The following is a 20,293-nucleotide window of genomic DNA, read 5'->3' on the forward strand; positions in this document are numbered from 1 at the left end:
GCAGTACGATACTTCTCGCCCTACGCTTTTATATGGTTGAATGTTTCCAAGAGTATTATGGCAGTACGATACTTCTCGCCCTACGCTTTTATATGGTTGAATGTTTCCAAGAGTATTATGGCAGTACGATACTTCTCGCCCTACGCTTTTAAATGCTGTATCTTGAGAAGAAAAGCAATAGGGAAGAAAATAAATGCGATTATAAAAAACACACACACACAAACTGAATACGAAATAAAAGCTTATCTTCCAAAAATAAAAAAAATAATTTACCCTAACATGCATAATACATTTTCAAAATGGTGGAACTAAACGAAAAGAATATCAGACTTAGACTATTTTGTGTAAAAAGTATTGTAAACCCACTTTCAGGTGTAAGTGTTACTTTAATGAGGCTACGTTTATATATTTCGGTATATTTATATGCAGGTCTTCGGGAGTGTAATAGACTGAAATGTATTTAAAATCTTTCTTCTGAGAAAACAACTTTGTTGAACGTGAACCTGAATTTAAGAAACATATTTTCTACTGTGCTATTAAAAACCAAATAGTTTTTACATTTTGGTTTTCTTATAAAAACCTTTTCTCACAATTGCTACATGAATCAATTACTTTACATTTGAACCCGTGCGATACCACAAAATATTCGCTGAACTTTAAACTATGGGTTATAAAAGTGACAGCCAATCCCACAACGTGAATAGTGGGTGGTAGTGGTGCTATATGACTGACTGCCTTTCCTTTGGCCAGTTGGTCGAAATTATTGATGGCAGCAGCTAGCATTAGAAGTTTTGTCATAAATACAAATAATTTTCGTTTAGATACTGCATTAAGATAATATTTGCGTTAATACATTTCTAAGTTTTAAACATTATCCATAGGTTCGTGGTTTTGTTTGAAGTTAATCACAAAGCTACACAATGGGCTATCTGTGCTCTGCCCACCACGGGTATCGGTTTCTAGCGTTGTAAGTCCGCAGACATAGCGCTGTGCCACTGGGGGCACCACTTGGTAAATTGAAGTTGTGAGATTAAACTTCCGGATCCACATAAGACAATGTTGTTCACACATAAGACAATGTTGTCCTCAAGTGATACCTACTTTCACGTGTCCGTGTATATTTATTGTGGAGAAACATTTCATTACAAAATAGTGGAAGATTACAATTAGTCAGAAAGTTTTTAACGGATTTGTTTGGGAACAATGTTTCGACTGAAACGTTTACTTTAACCAGGTTTGTTGAGTCCGATTTAATAACCTTCCTGCTGTTTTACATTGTTTTTATTTTTAAAATATATCAATGGAAGATTGTAATTAATCAGAAAATTTTAATGGATTTCATTCTCCTGTTTGAAGACAACGTTCCGATCAAAGCGTTTAGTTTGTTGTGAATTTCGCGCAAAGCTCACGAGGGCTATCTGCGCTAGCCGTCCCTAATTTAGCAGTGAAAGACTAGAAGAAAGGCAGCTAATCATCAACACCCACCGCCGACTCTTGGGCTACTCTTTTACCAACGAAAAGTGGGATTGACTGTCACATTATAAAGCCCCCACAGCTGAAAGGGCGAGCATGTTTGGTGGAACGGGGACCGATTAAAGTGTTATCTCCGAACAATTTATTAAGTCCGTCGTAATACCCTTACAATTGTATCATGTGTTATTTTTAAAGATTTATAGACATAATATTGTAATTAACCAGAAAGCTTTTGATTAACTTCATTCTATTTTTTGGAAACAACTTGTCGATCGAACGTCGACTTCAAACAGTACATTACGCCTGCTGTAATAATCTAATTTAAACAGGCGCTTTTTCAGATATGTTTATCATATGTCATACAAGTTTATAATCTATAAGGCAATCTGTTTAACATGAAGGCCACGAGACTCAAATCATGGTGATATATGTTCACTAGAGGGCGTAAGGTTCGGTGCTGTGAAGTTAATCTCGCCTAGTAGCAGTAGCAGAAACTTCGTCGACAATCTTTGTGAGGCCTAATTACATATGTAAATTATATTAACAGCGATAGCGACTGTCAACAAGTACAGTGACAAAACCACGTCACTTTTACAAAAAGCAAGCCAATAGCTAGTCTGTAAGTCTATGTTAATACTTTTGAGGATCACAGTGGCCGTGGCATATGTTCTTGTGCTACTATAACAAAAATAGCTGTTCATATTCTGTTGACAGTTTTTACCCATATATAAATATGTATGTTTGCATATATAAAATTAAATCATATTAAGGGAGTCAGAAACAACTCAGTGCTGGAGCTCTTATGGTTGTTCAAATAACATTTTAGTGTACGACAATCGACGTCTATATCTGATGAGATGTTGTATTCACGCCTATGTCGTTGCCATGGTGATGAATAGGAAACACTGGCAATGAACACCTGTGCTGAAGAATAAGAATTAAACCTTAAGTATCCCGTGCATAACACAAAGTTATTCCTTTAAAGCTCTCTTGCTTGATTTATGCTACTACTTTAAAAACTTTCAATTTTAGGGTCGAAATTCCGAGTTTTTAAACGGCGAAAGACAAGGATTCTTGAACATAATGAACAAGTTCGATTCCACGGTCGATAACGTTGCTGTCTTTGTTCAAGGTTAGTTTTTTTTCCTTTTAACTCTTCGCGATCTCATGCCAGCTGTTCTCGTGAGCATTAAACATGCCGTGATAAAAAGATATCTCTGCTAGATTTTAACGCTACGTGGCGCTGCTGCAGCCTCGCTTTGGGTGATGCATAAACTGGCAATGGAAAAGTAGGCTGTCTCCGGAAGATTCACTCTCACGGACTAACAACTAAAGTAAAAAAAAATCTTGTCATATTAAGAAATCTGTGATATAACCATCGCAGAGTAAACTTTTATTAATGTTATTTATTAAAAGTGTTTATTTAAAAAACGAAATATTAAGTATCGGTGGCTAAAAACGTACACTTCAGTGTTGTAGTGTTTATTTGATGATTTTCAAATGATAAATATATCAGGAATATCATTTTAGTTGTTCCATAAAACTTCTGAAAAACAGTTTCTTTATAAGACATTAGATGGAACATCATAATAATATGTGTCAAACTTCATAAATTTAAACTTTATCCACGTCTCGTGAAAGTATCTTAGTAAAACAGTAAAATGGCTGAGAGGACAAAAATTAAATACAAAAGTTAATATACGCCATAGTTGTTTGTTATCAAAAGAAACTGGTTTACTTCCGCCCAGAAACACGGAAAATAAGGAAACTGGTTAACTTCTGGCCAGAAACACGGAAAATAAGGAAACTGGTTTACTTCTGCCCAGAAGCACGGAAAATGTGGAAACTAGTTAACTTCTACCCAGAAACACGGAAAATAAGGGAACTGGTTTACTTCTGCCCAAAAACACAGAAAATAAGGAAATTGGTTTACTTCTACCCAGAAACACAGAAAATAAGGGAACTGGTTTACTTCTACCCAGAAACACAGAAAATAAGGAAACTGGTTTACTTCTACCCAGAAACACAGAAAATAAGGAAACTGGTTTACTTCTGCCCAGAAACAGAAAATAAGGGAACTGGTTTACTTATGCCCAGAAACACAGAAAATAAGGGAACTGGTTTACTTCTACCCAGAAACACAGAAAATAAGGAAACTGGTTTACTTCGGCCCAGAAACACGGAAAATAAGAGAATTATTTTAAACCTATTTTTGTTATGGTAACCCTGTTCTTTTTATATAACCTCCAGTGGCTCAGTGGTATGTCTGCGGACTTACAACGCTAGAAACCAGGTTTCTATACCCGTAGCAGGCTGAGCACAGACAGCCCAATGTGTAGCTTTGTGCTTAATTACATGCGAATATGTCTTTTATATATAAATCGTATATTATACCAAAGAGAAGCAATTAAACATTTTATGAATAGAATGTATATTTTTTGTATTTTTATTTTCCCAATAGTTTAATAGGAGTGTTTCGATCGAAGTTCATATTTGTTTAAATTAATTATTTATCATTTTAAGGTAATATATTTGGTAAATGTTGTTACCGTATTTTTCGTTGTATAAGACGCACTTTTTTACCCCAAAATTTGATGTCCAAATCTGCTTGCGTCCTATTATTCATACCTTCGGTGTATCTTATGTATATCGTATAAATACATATATGCATGCCTATTTAAATATATTTACACATGGAAAGTTTAGTTCAATTGAATGTATTATTTATAAAAATAGTATTTTTTTTTCTTTTAAAAACATAACTATTTATAATGCTCCCTAAATAATAAAAAAATAAATTATAGTAATGGATGAGAGTGAAAAAGCTTGTAAATACACGACGATCCCTGTTTAATGTGGAGCAGAATAAGGTCGTTTCAGGCCTAACTTTAACAAATAAAAAATCGTCTTTGAGTGTTTGCCTTGGATTCAAATGTGCAATGCGCTTGACCAATCAGAGCGCTTAATGCAATTAGCGTCGGTAATCGCCTAATCGGTATTTCAATTTTCATTTCATACTCGGCAGTCTGGCACGTGCTTACTGTCAAGTTGGATGCGTCACCGAAAGCCGAAGTACCGTATCTTAGGTCTCGGGAGCAAAATAGTTGTTTCTTAATTTTTCGTTCTATTTTTTCACCCCTTATGATGTCTAAAGAAAAGAGACTGTCATACACTGCTAAATTTAAATTAAGTGTGATTAATTATGCAAAAGAGCATGGAAACATAGCTGCCGAAATGTATTTTGGTCCTTCACCAACAGGAAAAATGATTCGTTGCTGGCGCGAACAAGAATTGAAAATGATTAAAACTGATAAACGCAATTTCCGAGGAAAAAAATCAAAATGGCAAAATCTCGAAAATAAACTGTACGAATGGGTTGTGGATCAGAGAAGGCAAGGACAATCCGTTTCTACAAATATAATTTTTAAAGCAAAGAGGATTGCATGCGATAATAGTTTAGATTTTACTGGTCATACATCGTGGTGTTATCGGTTCATGAAACGCAAGGCCTAGGTCTACATGTGGGTGAAGTGATATAGTGATTAAGTCATTTAAGAAATGTGGTATCAGTAACGCAATGATTGACCGAGGATGACATTCTCTTTGATCATAATATTGGATCCAATGATTCCTTTCCAAGCGACAGTGAAAGCAATGAAGATTTTGTAGGTTTTGAACCAAACTAAATAACAGTAAACCTTTTTTTTGATTTATGTTAAAAATTAGTATATATTGTTCTAAACACAAAAGAGCTCAAAACATCAAAATAAGAAAATTCAAAATTATGTTGTAAACAGGATGATATCAATAATGAGTTATTGTTAATTAAGCACATATCAGTAGAAATAGGTTTTAATCCAGATGTTGTTGACAGAGCTGTCATAAAACTAAATAAACAGGGATAAAAATATTAAGTTAAAACCATTTGCCGAAAAAAGTAAGAAAGAATGTTTAGTACTATCAGTTATATTTGGCTTAACTTGTCAAATAATGAAAACTTTAAAAAACAAATACACGTTTTTCCGATATACAAACCGATAAACAAAATTAGCCAAATTCTAAATACAACTAAAGATAAAATTGATTTAATGGAAAAATTTAATATTATGTGAATGTTACAAATTATATATATAGGACAAACTAGAAAAAATTATAATTCAGAATGAATGAACACAAAGAAATGTTTAAAATAATAATATTACTATTTCACTTTTAGCAAAACATATTAATGAAACTAAATGGGAAAAAAACTGTTATTTTAACGCAACTTGAAAATGTCATTTGTAAAAATATACGTGAATCTATTAAGATAATTAAATGTAAAAAAAAGTAAATTTAAATTATTGAATAAGGATGATGGACTCGATGGAAATGTTGTCAGTAGATGGCGTGAAATTCTTTAATATTTAAATTGGTGATCTGGTAATTGTATAAATAAGTGTTATTTTTGCAAACATCACACTCCTCAGGATGACGCAGTTTTCCAGTTTCATCGGGGTTTTTACCACTTTTTATCCTGTACAGTAAGTTATTGGGTTATGGTAATTTGGAGACTGGAAACAATCTCATTTTTATAGAATTGTGTATAAAATAATCGTTATTTTTTTAAATTGTGAGTTTTAACATTAGTTTAACTTGTCTTCAGAGTAAATGCATCTGTTCAAGCATAGTGATAAGACAAACCAACCATGAAGACCAAGGAGCTTTTCAAACAAGTCAGGGATGAAGTGGTAGAGAAGCACAAATCACGAAAAGGTTACAAGAAAATTTCAAAGTCGCTAATTATCCCTTAAGTCCATCATTAAGAAATGGAGTTGTGCTTCATACCATCCAGTCACTATCCAGATCAGGCCTCCCTTCCAAACTAAGTATCCGGACAAGCAGAAAACTGGTTAGGGATGTCATTGTGAAGCCAACACTGACTTTGAAAGATTTGCAAAAGAGTTTCATATCTGAGATGAAATTCAGTGTTCATAAGTCGACAATATCCCAGTCTCTACACAAAGTTGGCCTGTATGGGCGAGTGGCAAGAAAGAAGCCATTACTGAAAAAGAATCATCTTAAATCTGGTATGGAGTTTGCGACAAAGCATGTTATTGATACTGCAGACATGTGGCAGAAGGATTTGTGGTCAGACGAGACAAAAATTTAGCTTTTTTGATCTAAATTCAAGGCGTTGCGCCTGGCGCAAGCCCAACAAAGCACATCACCCAGTCATCACCATCGCAATTGTCAAACATGGCGATTGCAGCATCATGTTATGGGGATTCTTCTCATCGGCAGGGACCGGGAAACTAGTCAGGATTGAGAGGAAAAGAGGTGGTGCAGATTACGGGCGAATCCTAGATGGAAACCTACTTGGGTCAGCCAAGAATCTAAAACTGGGTCGAAAATTCCCATTTCAGCAAGACAGCAACCTGAAACACAAAACTAAAACCATACTGGAGTGGTTTCGAAAGAAGAAAGTGAATGTCCTGGAGTGGCCCAGTCAAAGTCCTGACTTTGAATCCAATAGAAAATTTATGGCGAGTCTTGAAGATTGCAGAATGGGCAAAAATTACACCATCCCATTGTACAAAGCTGGTAGAGACCTATTCAGAAAGACTCACAGCATTAATTGCTGCCAAAGGTGCTTCCACCAAGTACGGACTTAGGGGGCTGAATACTTATGCAATCAGCAAATTTCAATTTATATATTTTCTTTGCAGGTTTTGCTGACACTCAACTTCCTTCACACATAACAGTGTTAAGTTTGATCATTAGAGTTTTGAATAAAAACAAGTTTATTGAAAAATTGTTTACATTATTTGTATTTCATCAAAATGTGGCATTGTTGGTAGGGGTGAATACTTTTGCAAGGCACTGTAAATATGTGTGTGTTAATTTGTAACAATATGTGTTCAGAAAGCAATCAATAAAACAAAGAAAATATAGTTTTTGCGCTATATGTTATGAAAACACACACACCCACATGAAGACATACAAACTTTTTATTTCAAGCACCTTCTGGTCTGATATATTTTTCTCTGATATAGTTATTTTCAAATTAACCCTAATAAATACATTTTCCCTGTTTTATCCTGAAAATCTTGTTTCATATGCAAGTGCTAGAAATAAAAAGCTTTATCTACAAATATATAGAGGGTTGAGCACATTATATTAAAACAATTTTGAACAGGAAAACCAGCAACCCACATGACAACCATAGTGGAACAGAATGTATAAGAACTACAATTCAACATTATTTCTCGTTATGTATACGTAGTGTGATGCCATCAGAAATTATCCCTTTTAAGAAGGGTACATAATAGTCTTATCGACGCAAAATATTCATACACTCGGATCATAAAGATGTGGTCAGATCAGGATTTTAGCTATTCCAAGATGTAGATATCCCTAGTATTTATTGACATTGAAAAACAAAGAAATATGGATCAAACTGAGACACTAGAACCATCCATAAAGAGATCTGCAACAAGTCGTACCTCAGCCGTAGTACGTGTTTAATAACAGTTGATAATACACGAACACAGACAACAGTGGGAAAAGTCGTCCTCCTGCCCCAGACAACAGTATTCAACATAATCAAGAAGGATCTTCGACTGGATAAGCGACTCAAACCAGATATGGACAATTTATCTCCACAATATATCAACTCATCTATCACATACCTCAAGCAGCAGGAGAGTGAAACTGGTATTCATATTATTCCATAAGAAGAAATAATGGTCAAGTTGCCTATAAATTTCTGTGCAATCGAATTGTTCAAAAGGGTGTTAGGAAACTTGTACTGTAGATGGCTTACGGAAAATAACAGGGAAGTGTGGCGTGCTTTGTACATGGCCGCCCGACCAGTGAGCCTTTTGGAAATGAACGTGATGAGGCTCCAACAACGTTTTAATCTCTCTCTCTCTCTCTCTCTATATATATATATATATATAATAAGCATATTTAATTAATTGTCAAATAGCTAGCTAAGCTATTAGTTAGTATACAAAGGTGGTAGAAAATTCCACAAATAAATCAACACCTTAACATCATTTTCTGCCAAATAATGAAATAAATAAATTTCATATTAAGTTCATTATTGTTTTACAATGCTGATTTTAATCGCCTATTGACAATTAATGTAATTAATAGTATTGGACTTTATTATTTCATTATAAATATATATGTATATCAGGGTTTTAACTTTAAATTTATTTAATTGTTCTTCCTTTTTTTTATATACAGCATATTTGTTGTAACAGTTTCGTAGTTTTCGGTCACAGAAACAATCTTCTGATATAATTCGACTCGTCTTTCTTAATTGATCTTGATCAAGACGTCTCCATAACTTTACAATGAAAAGTTTCAATAAAACTTCTATTTACAAAAATCACAGGAAAGTAACTTATACTTTGCTTAAATGTACACATATATTAAATGTCTGTAGTCGACTAGATACTTTAAACACGAGTCTGCTGCTTATACTCTATACACCAAGAAACCACCTTTCGTTTATATAGCAAGTTGTTAACAATTTTAAAATTATATTAAAGCTGCCGCAACCTTTTTTTATTTTTTTATTATTAATGATGTCCATCTATGTGACAAGCCCCCCCCCCCCCCCAGTGGCACAGCGGTATGTCTGCGCAATTACACGCTAAAATCTGGGTTTCGATACCCGTGGTGGGCAGAGCACAGATAGCCCATTGTGTAGCTTTGTGCTTAATTACAAACAAACCACATGACGAGTTTTTTCAAAGTTTTGAAACTATGTTAATATATTTCTATATTCCTTTTTGAAGGCCATCTAGTGACACAAACATCAACTACCTTTTGTCTATTCACGTTATCATTTCTCAAACAACATAAACAATATTAAGACAGCTTATAACGTTAGCATACATACTTAAAAACACATAACTGAATTCCCTGTTGTTCTTATAAGTGAATTCGTGATTACCAGAGTAAATGTCAGTGTACATTAAATTAATCTCAGTAGCTCCGTGCTTAATAACAAGGAAACAAAACTAATTTTAGCAAATGTTATATTTAACACGACCTAATGTGACAAATTCATACACCCTTAAAAGTTGTTCCCCCGGTGCCACAGCGGGATGTCTGCGAACTTACAACTCTAGAATCCGGGTTTCGATACCCATGGTGGGCATAGCACAGATAGCTCATTGTGTAGCTTTGTGCTTAACTTCAAAACAAACAAACCCTTAAAAGTTTACGTAAGGAATATTGTTTGAAATAGAAAAATAAGAAAAGAATTCCACCCACAAAGACTTTCACCAAATCAAATATCACTCACTTTGACATAAGAGTTCTAATTTGCATTATTATAATTCATTGTTGGTTTAGTTCCAATTTCCACCGTGCATACTCTTCGTTTGAATTCGTCCAATTTTTAAAATTTGTTTTTTGTTTGTTGTTAGGCGCAAAGGTTATCTGTGCTGTTATCATTGAGCCACTGGGGGAGGGGGGGGTTAAAATTAGTTAATTGAATAGTTTTTCACTGTGAGTCAATAAATTTTAAGCTACTTTTTTCGAAGATCGTAAGAACTGTTTAAAATATCGCATATAACGTATTTTTCGGAATATAAGACGCACCCTTATTTTGAAGACAGAGTTGTGGGGGGAAAAAGCTACCGTCGCATTTGAAATATTCTTATTAAACAAAAATTCAATTTGATACTGTTACGACAGCGGAATTCACGTGACGCTGGAAACATGTCATGAGTTTCTAGAAGGATCATGACTTTTCCTGGCAACTCTAGTCTTTTCCAGGCGCCCTCTATTTTAGTGTATAAGCCCGGCAAATAATTGGAGACATATAGATATAGAGACAGATAATTGAGTCAAGCGAGCGGTAGTGACCGTAAGTAAAGTGCGTGAATCGTTGTGAATTATAGCGTGTGTTTAAGTAAAAGTGACTGTGGAAATTCTGTGTATTGCAAAGTTGTATTGAGAAAGAATAAACTAGTTTTATTTAACAAAGGACTTCTATCACTGAAGTTCCTCGGGAAGAATTTATACTGGAAATTAACAAACGACCAAAGACGTAACAATACTTTTATCCTATCCACATAAGAGTAAAAAATACAGGTTTATTGAGATGTAGTGTGACAAGATTGTTGATGTGGCGGAATGATTACAGAGAAAGGTTTACGATAAATGGTAGTTTCCAATTTATCCTTATTTTTACTCACTAAAACATCGAAAAAAGGTAAACAACCATTTATCTCAACTTCATAATAAAATCTTATAGAATTATCAATGTTACTAAGGTAATTAGCAAAATTAGCTAGTTCATCTTTACCATACTGCCAAATCAAAAATGTGTCATCTACATACCTTAACAAACTTCAGTTTTTTATCTGCTTTTTCTAGTGCTTCACTTTCAAAACTGTCCATAAATAACTCACACAATAATGGAGATAAAGGAGAACCCATAGCTAAACCTTCGTTCTGTTTATAAACTTTGCTATTAATTTGGAAAAATGAGTTTTCAACACATATTTCTACCAGGTTAATTATATCCATTATTTCTAAGACTGAATTATTATTTTCTTTCAGTTTTTTCTCAAAACATTCAATAGCCTTTTTTTTCACAGGTACTTTGGTGAACATTGACACAACATAAAATGACACTAAATTATCTTTTTGATCTAAAATTATATGCTGAATTCTTTCCACAAATTCAAACGAATTCTTAACTCTGTATTTATATTTTATCCCTTAAAAATGAGAAGTTTTTAGATATATGTTTTGCTACATTATAAGTTGAACTCTTAATATTGGCTACAATAGGTCTGAAATTATTTCCAATCTTATGAACTTGAGGCAAGGCATATAATCTAGGTAAAATAAATTTACTGGGAATTAAACTTTGCTTTTCATAAGGTGCTAGAGTTATATAGCTCTTAATTTTTTCTTTAACTATTGTATGAAGTTTATTTATAGGATTAAGTTTAATGTTCTCATACAGACCTTCTTTCAAAATTTCTTCAACTTTAGAATCGTAATAATTTTTTATTAAGAATAACAGTTTGTCACCCTTCATCGACCTTGCAAATGACAACATCTTGTTCCTTTAAATTTTTCAAAATTTCAAAGTCTTTTTTATTATTATTTTTGAACTTAAAATTATTTAATAAAGTACAACACTCACTTCTAATAATACCTTCTTTTTCATCATATAATTTTTCAAAGTTAGTTTCAGTTTCATATATGATATCTTTTTTTAAAAACTTTATTTGGACCAAATGAGAAAATCAAACCTCTGTCTAAAACATCAACTTGTTTATAATTTAGTATTAAATCAGATTTATTTATGACTTTAGGGTTATTTAAAAAACTGTTGTACTTATCTGGCAATGAATCTAGTGTATAATGTTCTTTATTCACTTCTTTTTTCTGAATTAATAAAGTTTTGAACTTTTTGTCCAATGTAGTTTTACGTGTAGCAATATTTTTTCTGTATTTATCTATGACTTCCTTTCTCATTCCGCTCCAGTCTTCATTCATTTCCTTAGATAGAGCTAAATGCAAGAAATACACTTTTTTTACTTTCTTGGCTATGAAACTTCTTTTTTGTTGAATTACAATATTCAGTATCTTCTCTTTAATCTTCTCAAGTTGATACTTCACTTTCTTGTTCTTAATATTGCAATCCAATTTTATGAATTTTGGTATTATTTTATTTCTTTTACACCTCATTAAAAATGCGAGTTCTTGAAGGCATTTTTTTAACTTCAGTCTTTGTCTTGCCATATATCTCGTTGCTAGATTAATTTAAAAAATTTTTTTGGGCAAGTGTATAATGTTCAATGTTAAAAACTGTTTATAGAATTGTGTATAAAATAATCATTGTTTTTTAAATGGGAAAACATTCTTATTTAAGCACAACCTGGAAATTTAATTGGTATGAATATATGTGAATCTGTAGAGATAATTAAATATAAAAAAATAAATTTAAATTATTGAATAAGAATGATGGATCTGATGGAAATGTTGTCAGCAGATGGCATGATATTCTTTAGTATGTAAATTGGTGATTTAATAATTGTATAAATAAGTGTTATTTTTGCAAAACCTTACACTCCTGAGGATGACACAGTAGTATACATCAAAACATATAGAATGTATGAAATTGTTTTCCAGTTTCATTGGGGTTTTTTCCCACTTTTTATCCTGTACAGTAAGTTATTGTATTTTAGTAATTTGGAGATTGGAAACAATCTCACTTTTATAGAATGTGTATAAAATAATTGTGAGTTTTTATCATTGAACATTATACATGTGCCCAAAAAATTAAAAAAAATGTATTACTTACGTTTTCAGCTGTGGCATATGGTTCATAGAATGGCTTTGAGTTTTGTTCAAGTACAAACTTTTAGTTTATAGCTCCATCTCGTGACTGATTTGAGATCTAATTACAGGTGTGGCTATTGCAGATTCCCTTTTGGTTAAATTATGGAAATCAGTTTTCTGGAATTGTAGATTTCTAAAGTTGTCATGGGATTTCACATACCCCCTATTTTTCACCTTTCAGGCTGTTTAAGATTGTTGCACAATATCCTGAAATGAGAAGTAGTCTTGACAGGACCCACAGGAAGTTGACATTTTGATTGCAAATTCTTTTCTGTAGTTACCCAGTTGTTCATTCTCTCACTTATGCACTTTCAAGGATGATCAAGGTGGATGACCTTTGACTTGAACTGCCTATCTTTCTGGATTACTTCATTTTTTCACCTTTCAAGCTGTTTAAGAATGTTGCATAATATTCTGAAATGAGCTTATATGTTAATGTTTTTTATTTTCTACTTGAGGGTTCTATCATGAACACAGAACGTCTAGACCGTGAGAAACAAGAAAAGTATGAGTTTGCTGTGGAAGCTTTTGACACTCCCGATGATCTCACAAAGAGTAGGAAAGCTATTACTCAAGTATGTTAATTCTTAAAACATTCTAAAGTTGCACATAATTCAGAACACAAATCAACTGTAATTCCATATGCAGATATTAAAACAAAAAACAGTCACAGCCCTTCACAATTGTTGGACCTCATTTAATCAAAGTATTGCATATCATCACTGATGAAAGTAAAAGTATATGACTTATTTAGCTGAAAACTAGGCTTTTGAAATAAAGATGGTCACCTTAACTTCCCTTAAAACCAATCTTGTTATGATGCAATATCTAGAAATTCCATGCAGTTAAGGCCTTGGTATAAAAATATAGGCTTCATGTAAAAAGCAGAAAACAAGTATTGATATAAAATGACAGAGTGAATCAGTCCAACCTTAGTTACTGACATTCAATTCAATGTCAATTAGAGAGTTAGACAATTAATAAGCAGTGAGTTATTCAGTGTGTTTGTTATTGATTCATTACTGGGAAAATTCTGATAATAACTGTATTTGTAAGTTAGGCATATATTAGTTTGGAATTTCTGTTGAAAATTTGTTAGTAAAGTTAGGTCTATCAGTGAACATAGTCTTTTGTAAATGTTGTTGAAAAAAATACGTTTTGACAATAAAGTTAGAAACAAAAATATTTATTTTTAACCAACGTTTTAATGTTATGGCTTCATCAAGCCTATTAGTACATTTTTGTTTTACTAGCTCTTATAAAGCTGCAATGGCAGAAGTTTGGCTGAAATAAAAAGAGTTCTAACTAATGTGATACTATTGTAAGTATGTGAAACTTAACTGCCTAGTTGTGTAAATTGTGTGAATAGTCTTTTTATTATTATTATAATTATATAAAAATAAAATATATAAGTATTGTGAGAATCCAACCTTTTTAATGTTATTTTAATTACATGAAATTAGCCTAATTATTCAAATATCATGGGAATTCAGTCTTTATAATGTTGTTTTAGTTACATGAAATTAGCCTAATTATTCAAATATCATGGAAATCCAGTCTTTATAATGTTGTTTTAATTATTTTGAAACTAGTCAAATTATGTAATTATTCTGTAGATCTAGAGTCTGTAATGTTATAATTATGTGAAAATAGTTTAATTACGTAAATATTATGCAAGTGTAGTCTTCATCTTTGCTGTGTAAATGTTATATGTACGTCTAGTTTTCTTAAGTAAATTTATATGTTAATCAAGATGTAAATATGTCCACATTTAATGCAGTATTGTAAATTGAATAGGCAACATTTATATATGCTTAAACAGATATATGTTACATTGCATGATGAAATGTGGTGCAAGATCTGAAAAGAAACAAGAAATTATTTTAAAGTCTGATGCATGAATACTGTATTTAGACATTTATAACTTGGAAATAACTTGTCTAAAATTTTCTAATGTTTAATCAACAATTTAATATGTGTTAGTTAATACATCAGAAATTTATCTTAGGTCATTGTGACTCTTCTTGACATAAATGATAATGATCCAGTATTTGAAGTTTGGGATGAGGATTGTGTTACAATCCCTGAAGATAAGGAAGTAGGATCTAAAGTTGCTCAAGTTCAGGCAACAGATTCAGACAGTGGAGATAATGGCACTGTACAATACTTCTTTAATACCGATGAGGAGGTTCAAAGTAAGAAATTTAAATTAATGTTCACTTTATTTATGTTAATACATCAGGGAACACAATGATTATTCATCATTAGTATTCATATAAATTTAAAATCTTAATACCTACCAGTATTTTAACGTAATTGCTCAGATGTTTTTCTTATTTGCTGCAGTATTGGTTTAAATAAATAAAAATATATGAATACTAAAATTTGAAGATATTGTTTAAAGCAATACATTAAAAATCATTGCACTATCTAAATGCTCCAAACATTCATAGGTAGTTAAATTTGACATGCCTATAGAAAGGCTTTAAGTTCAAATTATAATGTTGGAATCTGTAATGTAGTAATTTGAATATTGGATAGAGGGAGCTACAGGACTTAATGACAATATTCAGATCAAAAAGTGAAATATAATAGGTCTAGAACACCTATAAAGTTCTAAGGATGTGACATAAAGTGTTCTAGCACATTTGAAACTAATATGAGATAGATGTGAAGTATACAGAGATTTTTACAGAGAGTTGAATCAGTAATTGTGTTTTTTTTATCTATGTTTGCTATCTCACTTTTTACAAGTAATTTGTTTTGTTAACATCATTTTTAAGGTAGCTATAAAACAACTTGCAGCAGTCTAACAGTGTTGAAACTTGTATCAACGTTAAGTGAGGAAATAAAGTAATATACTGTAATTATGGAATAACATAACATTAAAGGCAGTAAGGGACGTTTTGATCCATCTAGGCTGTCCTGTCTGTTAAACTAAAATAAATCCTTAAACATCCACCACATCTGAAGGCAATTTGTTCATGAGGCAAATCACCCTGTTAGAAAAATAAAGCTGTCTAAGCTGAAGATGACTTCTTCCCTTCCAAAATTTGTACTTGTATCCATTAGTCTTACAATTCTCATCGATAAAAATAAACAAATGATACATCATCACTATTGGCTCCCTTAATAATTTTAAACATCTCAATCAGATTCTCCCAAACAATTTTAGGGACCTTAAACTATCATCATATGACAACCTTTCCATCCCAAGTATCTTCTTATTAGCCCTTTCCAACAATTCAAAAAACTGGGCAGAGTACTTTCAATGGGACTATGTGACCTATTCAAGACATTATAACCTCTTTAGACTTGTATTCAATATTTTTGTAGATACAACCTAAAATCCTGGTTGCCTTCCAACTAGCAACACCACTTATCTTAGATGGGTTAAGAGACTGATCGACCAGAACACAAAGATCCCTTATACTGCTAGAAACCGGGTTTCGATACCTGTGGTGGGCAGAGCACAGATAGCCCTTTGTGTAGCTTTGTGTTTAATAATAAACAACAACAAAACAAACAACTTTCATAATGCTGTTAAGGTTATTCCCATCCAAATTATACTTATGATTTAAATTATGATATTCCACATGCATTTATTATAATTAAAAAATCCATCTGCCATTTATTTGCTCAACTTGCCAAATAATCCAAGTCCTTTTGTAAAGCAGTAGTATCCTCCTCACAGCCTACAGTACCTAAAACTTTGATATTATTAGCAAATTTAAGTAATTTATTGACCATTCCTTCATTTATACCATAGTGAGAATAGTAGAACTAGAGGACAGAAATATAAATTTTGGCAGGGTAGGAGTCATCTTCAGCTAATAGTTTTATTTTTCTAACAGGGTGGTTGGTCTTTGGAATGGGTTGCCTTTGGATGTTGTAGAGGCAATAAATTTAAGTGAGTTTGAAAGAAAGCTTGATAAGTATATGAATGATAAGTGCTTGCTTTAATAATTTTTTGAAATTTATTTATTAATAGTTTTAGCTTTATCTAGAAAATGGAACAGTCAAGATGGACCAATAGGTCGCATGTTGTCCCAAAATGTTATTATATGTAAAAGGAGAAAATTAGATTAGAGCCCCGAGGCACCTCACTAATAACATTAATCCAGTTTAACTGAACTCCATCTATAACAACCTTCTGCTTTCTTCCATCTAGACATTTTTCCTTCCAGTGAGCTAACTTATCCTCCACATCTACAAATACATCTTTTTATTAACAAGCTTTTTTTATGCAGCATCTTGTCAAATGCTTTCTGAAAATCCAGATATACCACATCCACACCTGTACCCTCATCTACCTAAGTATGTGTATTGGACCATGAATTATATTTACTGGGTAATTTAAAGGAACCTGCCAATGAAAGGACAATTCTGCAACAGTTATCTAAATAAAACATTTACAGTTGAGGTGCTTGAGATTAAGCCATGCTCTTGGAAGTTTTAATTTTTGTTTTGGATGTTTTTCAAGTAGTTAAAATGTCCTTGTAAGCCAGATTTTAAAATGTCAAAAATTGTTCTACATTTTTCAAAAATTGTAGTGCATACTGGAAGGATTTACATATTTTGATAAAAGTTTATAAAAAACAACTTACTTTCCAGATGTATGTATATATATATATTCTCTTATATTGTTCTACATCTCTAGTTTATACAAAGGGTATATACCTCAAAGATTATTTAGTAGAACTTATGCTTGTATGTTTCTGTTTCTATATTAGATGGAATGTCATACTCATTTTGATAGTTGGCACAGAAACTTGTACAAATTAGTGTGAGTTGGTGGTTTATCTCCCTTCAATATATGGAATGATCATTGATGTATGTAGTCCAAGGATTTTGGAATATCATACTGGGGCCTTAGTCTGACTTATATTGTCTAGATCCTTATTTAGAAATTGTGACTGCACATTTTGTATAAGCACATTGTTCTAAGATCTTTCACAAGTTTCTGTAAAAAGAACACCAGCTAGATATCAGTGCATCTGAACAAGGCCTGGCATGGCCAGGTGGTTAGGGCACTCGACTAGCAATCTAAGGGTCGCGGGTTTGAATCCTCATCTCGCCAAACATGCTCACCCTTTCAGCCATGGGGGTGTTATAATGTGATGGTCAGTCACACTATTCTTTGGGAATAGAGTAGCCCAAGAGTTGGTGGTGGGTGGTGATGACTAACTGCCTTCCCTCTACTCTTACACTGCTAAATTAGGGACGGCTAATGCAGATAGCTCTCGTGTAGCTTTGTGCGAAATTCAAAACAAACAAGCATCTGAACAAAAGCAATCTGAGAGTCATGCTAAACTGTTACCTTGCACTTATTAGGATACACAAAATGTGGACAAGAACTCTAATTATACATGTATTACATCACAAGATGGGAGAAATAATGAGGTAGTATATCCAGAAATGAAGTGTTAATTAGTCGTAACACACATACAATGTGCATTTATCTTAATTTCCCTTAGCGTTCTTCCAGATTGACAATGCTACAGGAGTGATTATTGTTCGTAGGAGTTTATTGAAGAACCACAAGAAATTCAATGTATCTGTAAGAGCACAAGACAAAGGAAGTCCACCTCGAAACAAAAATGAAACGTTCTGTATTTCTGTCGAGGATGTGAACTTGAACTACCCTAAATTTGTAAAGCCTAAAGAAACAGAAACAGTTTATGTCCAAGAGGTAAAGAAATTCAACCACATGTTTGTTAATGTATATTACTTTTAATTGTTTGTGTTAAAAATATAGCAAGAATAATATTGTCAGCTACAGGTTTCAACCATTGTATACATATTTTGCTAGAATAAACTTGCTTTTGTATGATGAATTTAACTACCTTTGTCCTTAATATCAAAACAACCAAACATAGACGTGTCGATTTTGTAACTTGATTTATTTAAAATTCAGTTATTTTTCTTGTTATCATCAATAAGAAAGGAGGGAAGATGATATAAAAGCATAATGAAACAATAAGTTATAAGAAAAGTAATAAATTGAAAGTGAGCAAACAGTCATAGCATGTGAAAAGGTTTGGTCCTTTCCTTTGTTTGGGCTACCAAATTTGTTGTCTTTTTCCCTTTCAAAACATCTAAGCTAGGTTCTTTTCTATTCTTTGAACTACCAATCTTAATTGGTTCTTTTCCTGTATTTGAACTAACAGGTCTGGTTCTTTTTCTGTATTTGAACTGCCAGTCTTGGTTCTTTTTTCTGTATTTGAACAGCCAAAAAGTAAAGTATATAATTTTGTAGATATAACATAAAATATTCTTGTAAATGGAATATTTCCTAGTATTTTGCTGATATAGTTTTGGTATTTTGTGGTAATTCATTAAATATTTTTTACTGTAAATAAATAAAACATTAGAGTACTTATTTAAAATAATAATTGTTTTGGTAATAGGAAAATAAAATGAATTACTACTTCTAATTGTCAAAAATTGTGGAAAAAATAATTGATATATTATATACATATATACATACACACACACACATAATACATAGTGTTGATGTTTCTAGAATTATTATCTTAGTATTGAATACATGATGCGAATTAATAGTATACTAAGTTTTAAAACTTGGTAATTGGGTGGCATGTGATATTTTATTGTAATTAATACTTCCTTGCATGAGATTCAAGGCTATTATTACACATACAGATATTGTTTGATTGCATAATGAGATTCAAAATACCTTCATAATTAACAATACTTTGAGAGATGCAACTTACTTTTGTATTAAGAATAGTGTGTTTATTAAAAAAAGAAAAAGTGGCTTATGTTGTTTTTAGTTTCTTGCTTGTAATCCCTGACAAATGATTGTCCAGCAATTTGGGTGCTAGATTATTAATAAACCTTTTTTATTAAAAGAGAGACACATTATAAAAAATTTTTGAATCTTTTTTCATTAGAAGAAATCCAAGATTATTATTTTGTTAAAAATACTTTGTGAGAGGAGGTTCAAGGAAAGTTAAGAGATTTAAAGCTTCTATCATGCTATGTTATAAGAGATTCAAATTACTTGTAGTGTTTAGAAAATTCTGGTGATTGAATGAGATTCGGAATACTAATACTGTGATGACTACCATATTTGTAGGAAGAAACTCCGGGGTATTCTGTGACAAAAGTAATGGCCAGAGATGAGGACTCAGAACTTAGTGATAATTCAATAATTGAATACAAGATCTGTTCCATCTGCGAGGATGGAGAAATTAACTTAAAAACTTTTTCAATTAATGAAAATACTGGTGAAATAATTGTGAAAGTTTCACTGAAGAAAAGTGAAAGACCTGAATATTTGGTAAGTTTGAGCTTTGTATTAGAGAGTTGTTTTCTGTATAATGAAATAAGTGTGATATGTTTCAGTATTACCTTACATATAACTAGGAAGATTTCAAAATAATTGATAACATCCACATATGTAGATTTCTTCAATTTTGAAGAATTGTTT

General features: G+C 32.2%; 1 protein-coding gene across 1 annotated transcript in view; it reads left to right on the forward strand.

Moving 5' to 3' along the window:
- LOC111089152 (cadherin-23-like) overlaps positions 1-20,293 on the forward strand; it is a 66,488-nt gene that overhangs the window by 39,752 nt on the left and 6,443 nt on the right. Inside the window, exons 10-13 of the mRNA XM_022401082.1 lie at positions 13,296-13,412; positions 14,846-15,032; positions 18,315-18,529; positions 19,940-20,143. Coding sequence (XP_022256790.1) covers positions 13,296-13,412; positions 14,846-15,032; positions 18,315-18,529; positions 19,940-20,143 — 723 coding nt within the window. The remainder of the gene's footprint in view (positions 1-13,295; positions 13,413-14,845; positions 15,033-18,314; positions 18,530-19,939; positions 20,144-20,293) is intronic.

This window comes from Limulus polyphemus, unplaced genomic scaffold (assembly GCF_000517525.1).
Source record: "Limulus polyphemus unplaced genomic scaffold, Limulus_polyphemus-2.1.2 Scaffold5388, whole genome shotgun sequence".
Lineage (NCBI taxonomy): Eukaryota > Metazoa > Arthropoda > Merostomata > Xiphosura > Limulidae > Limulus > Limulus polyphemus.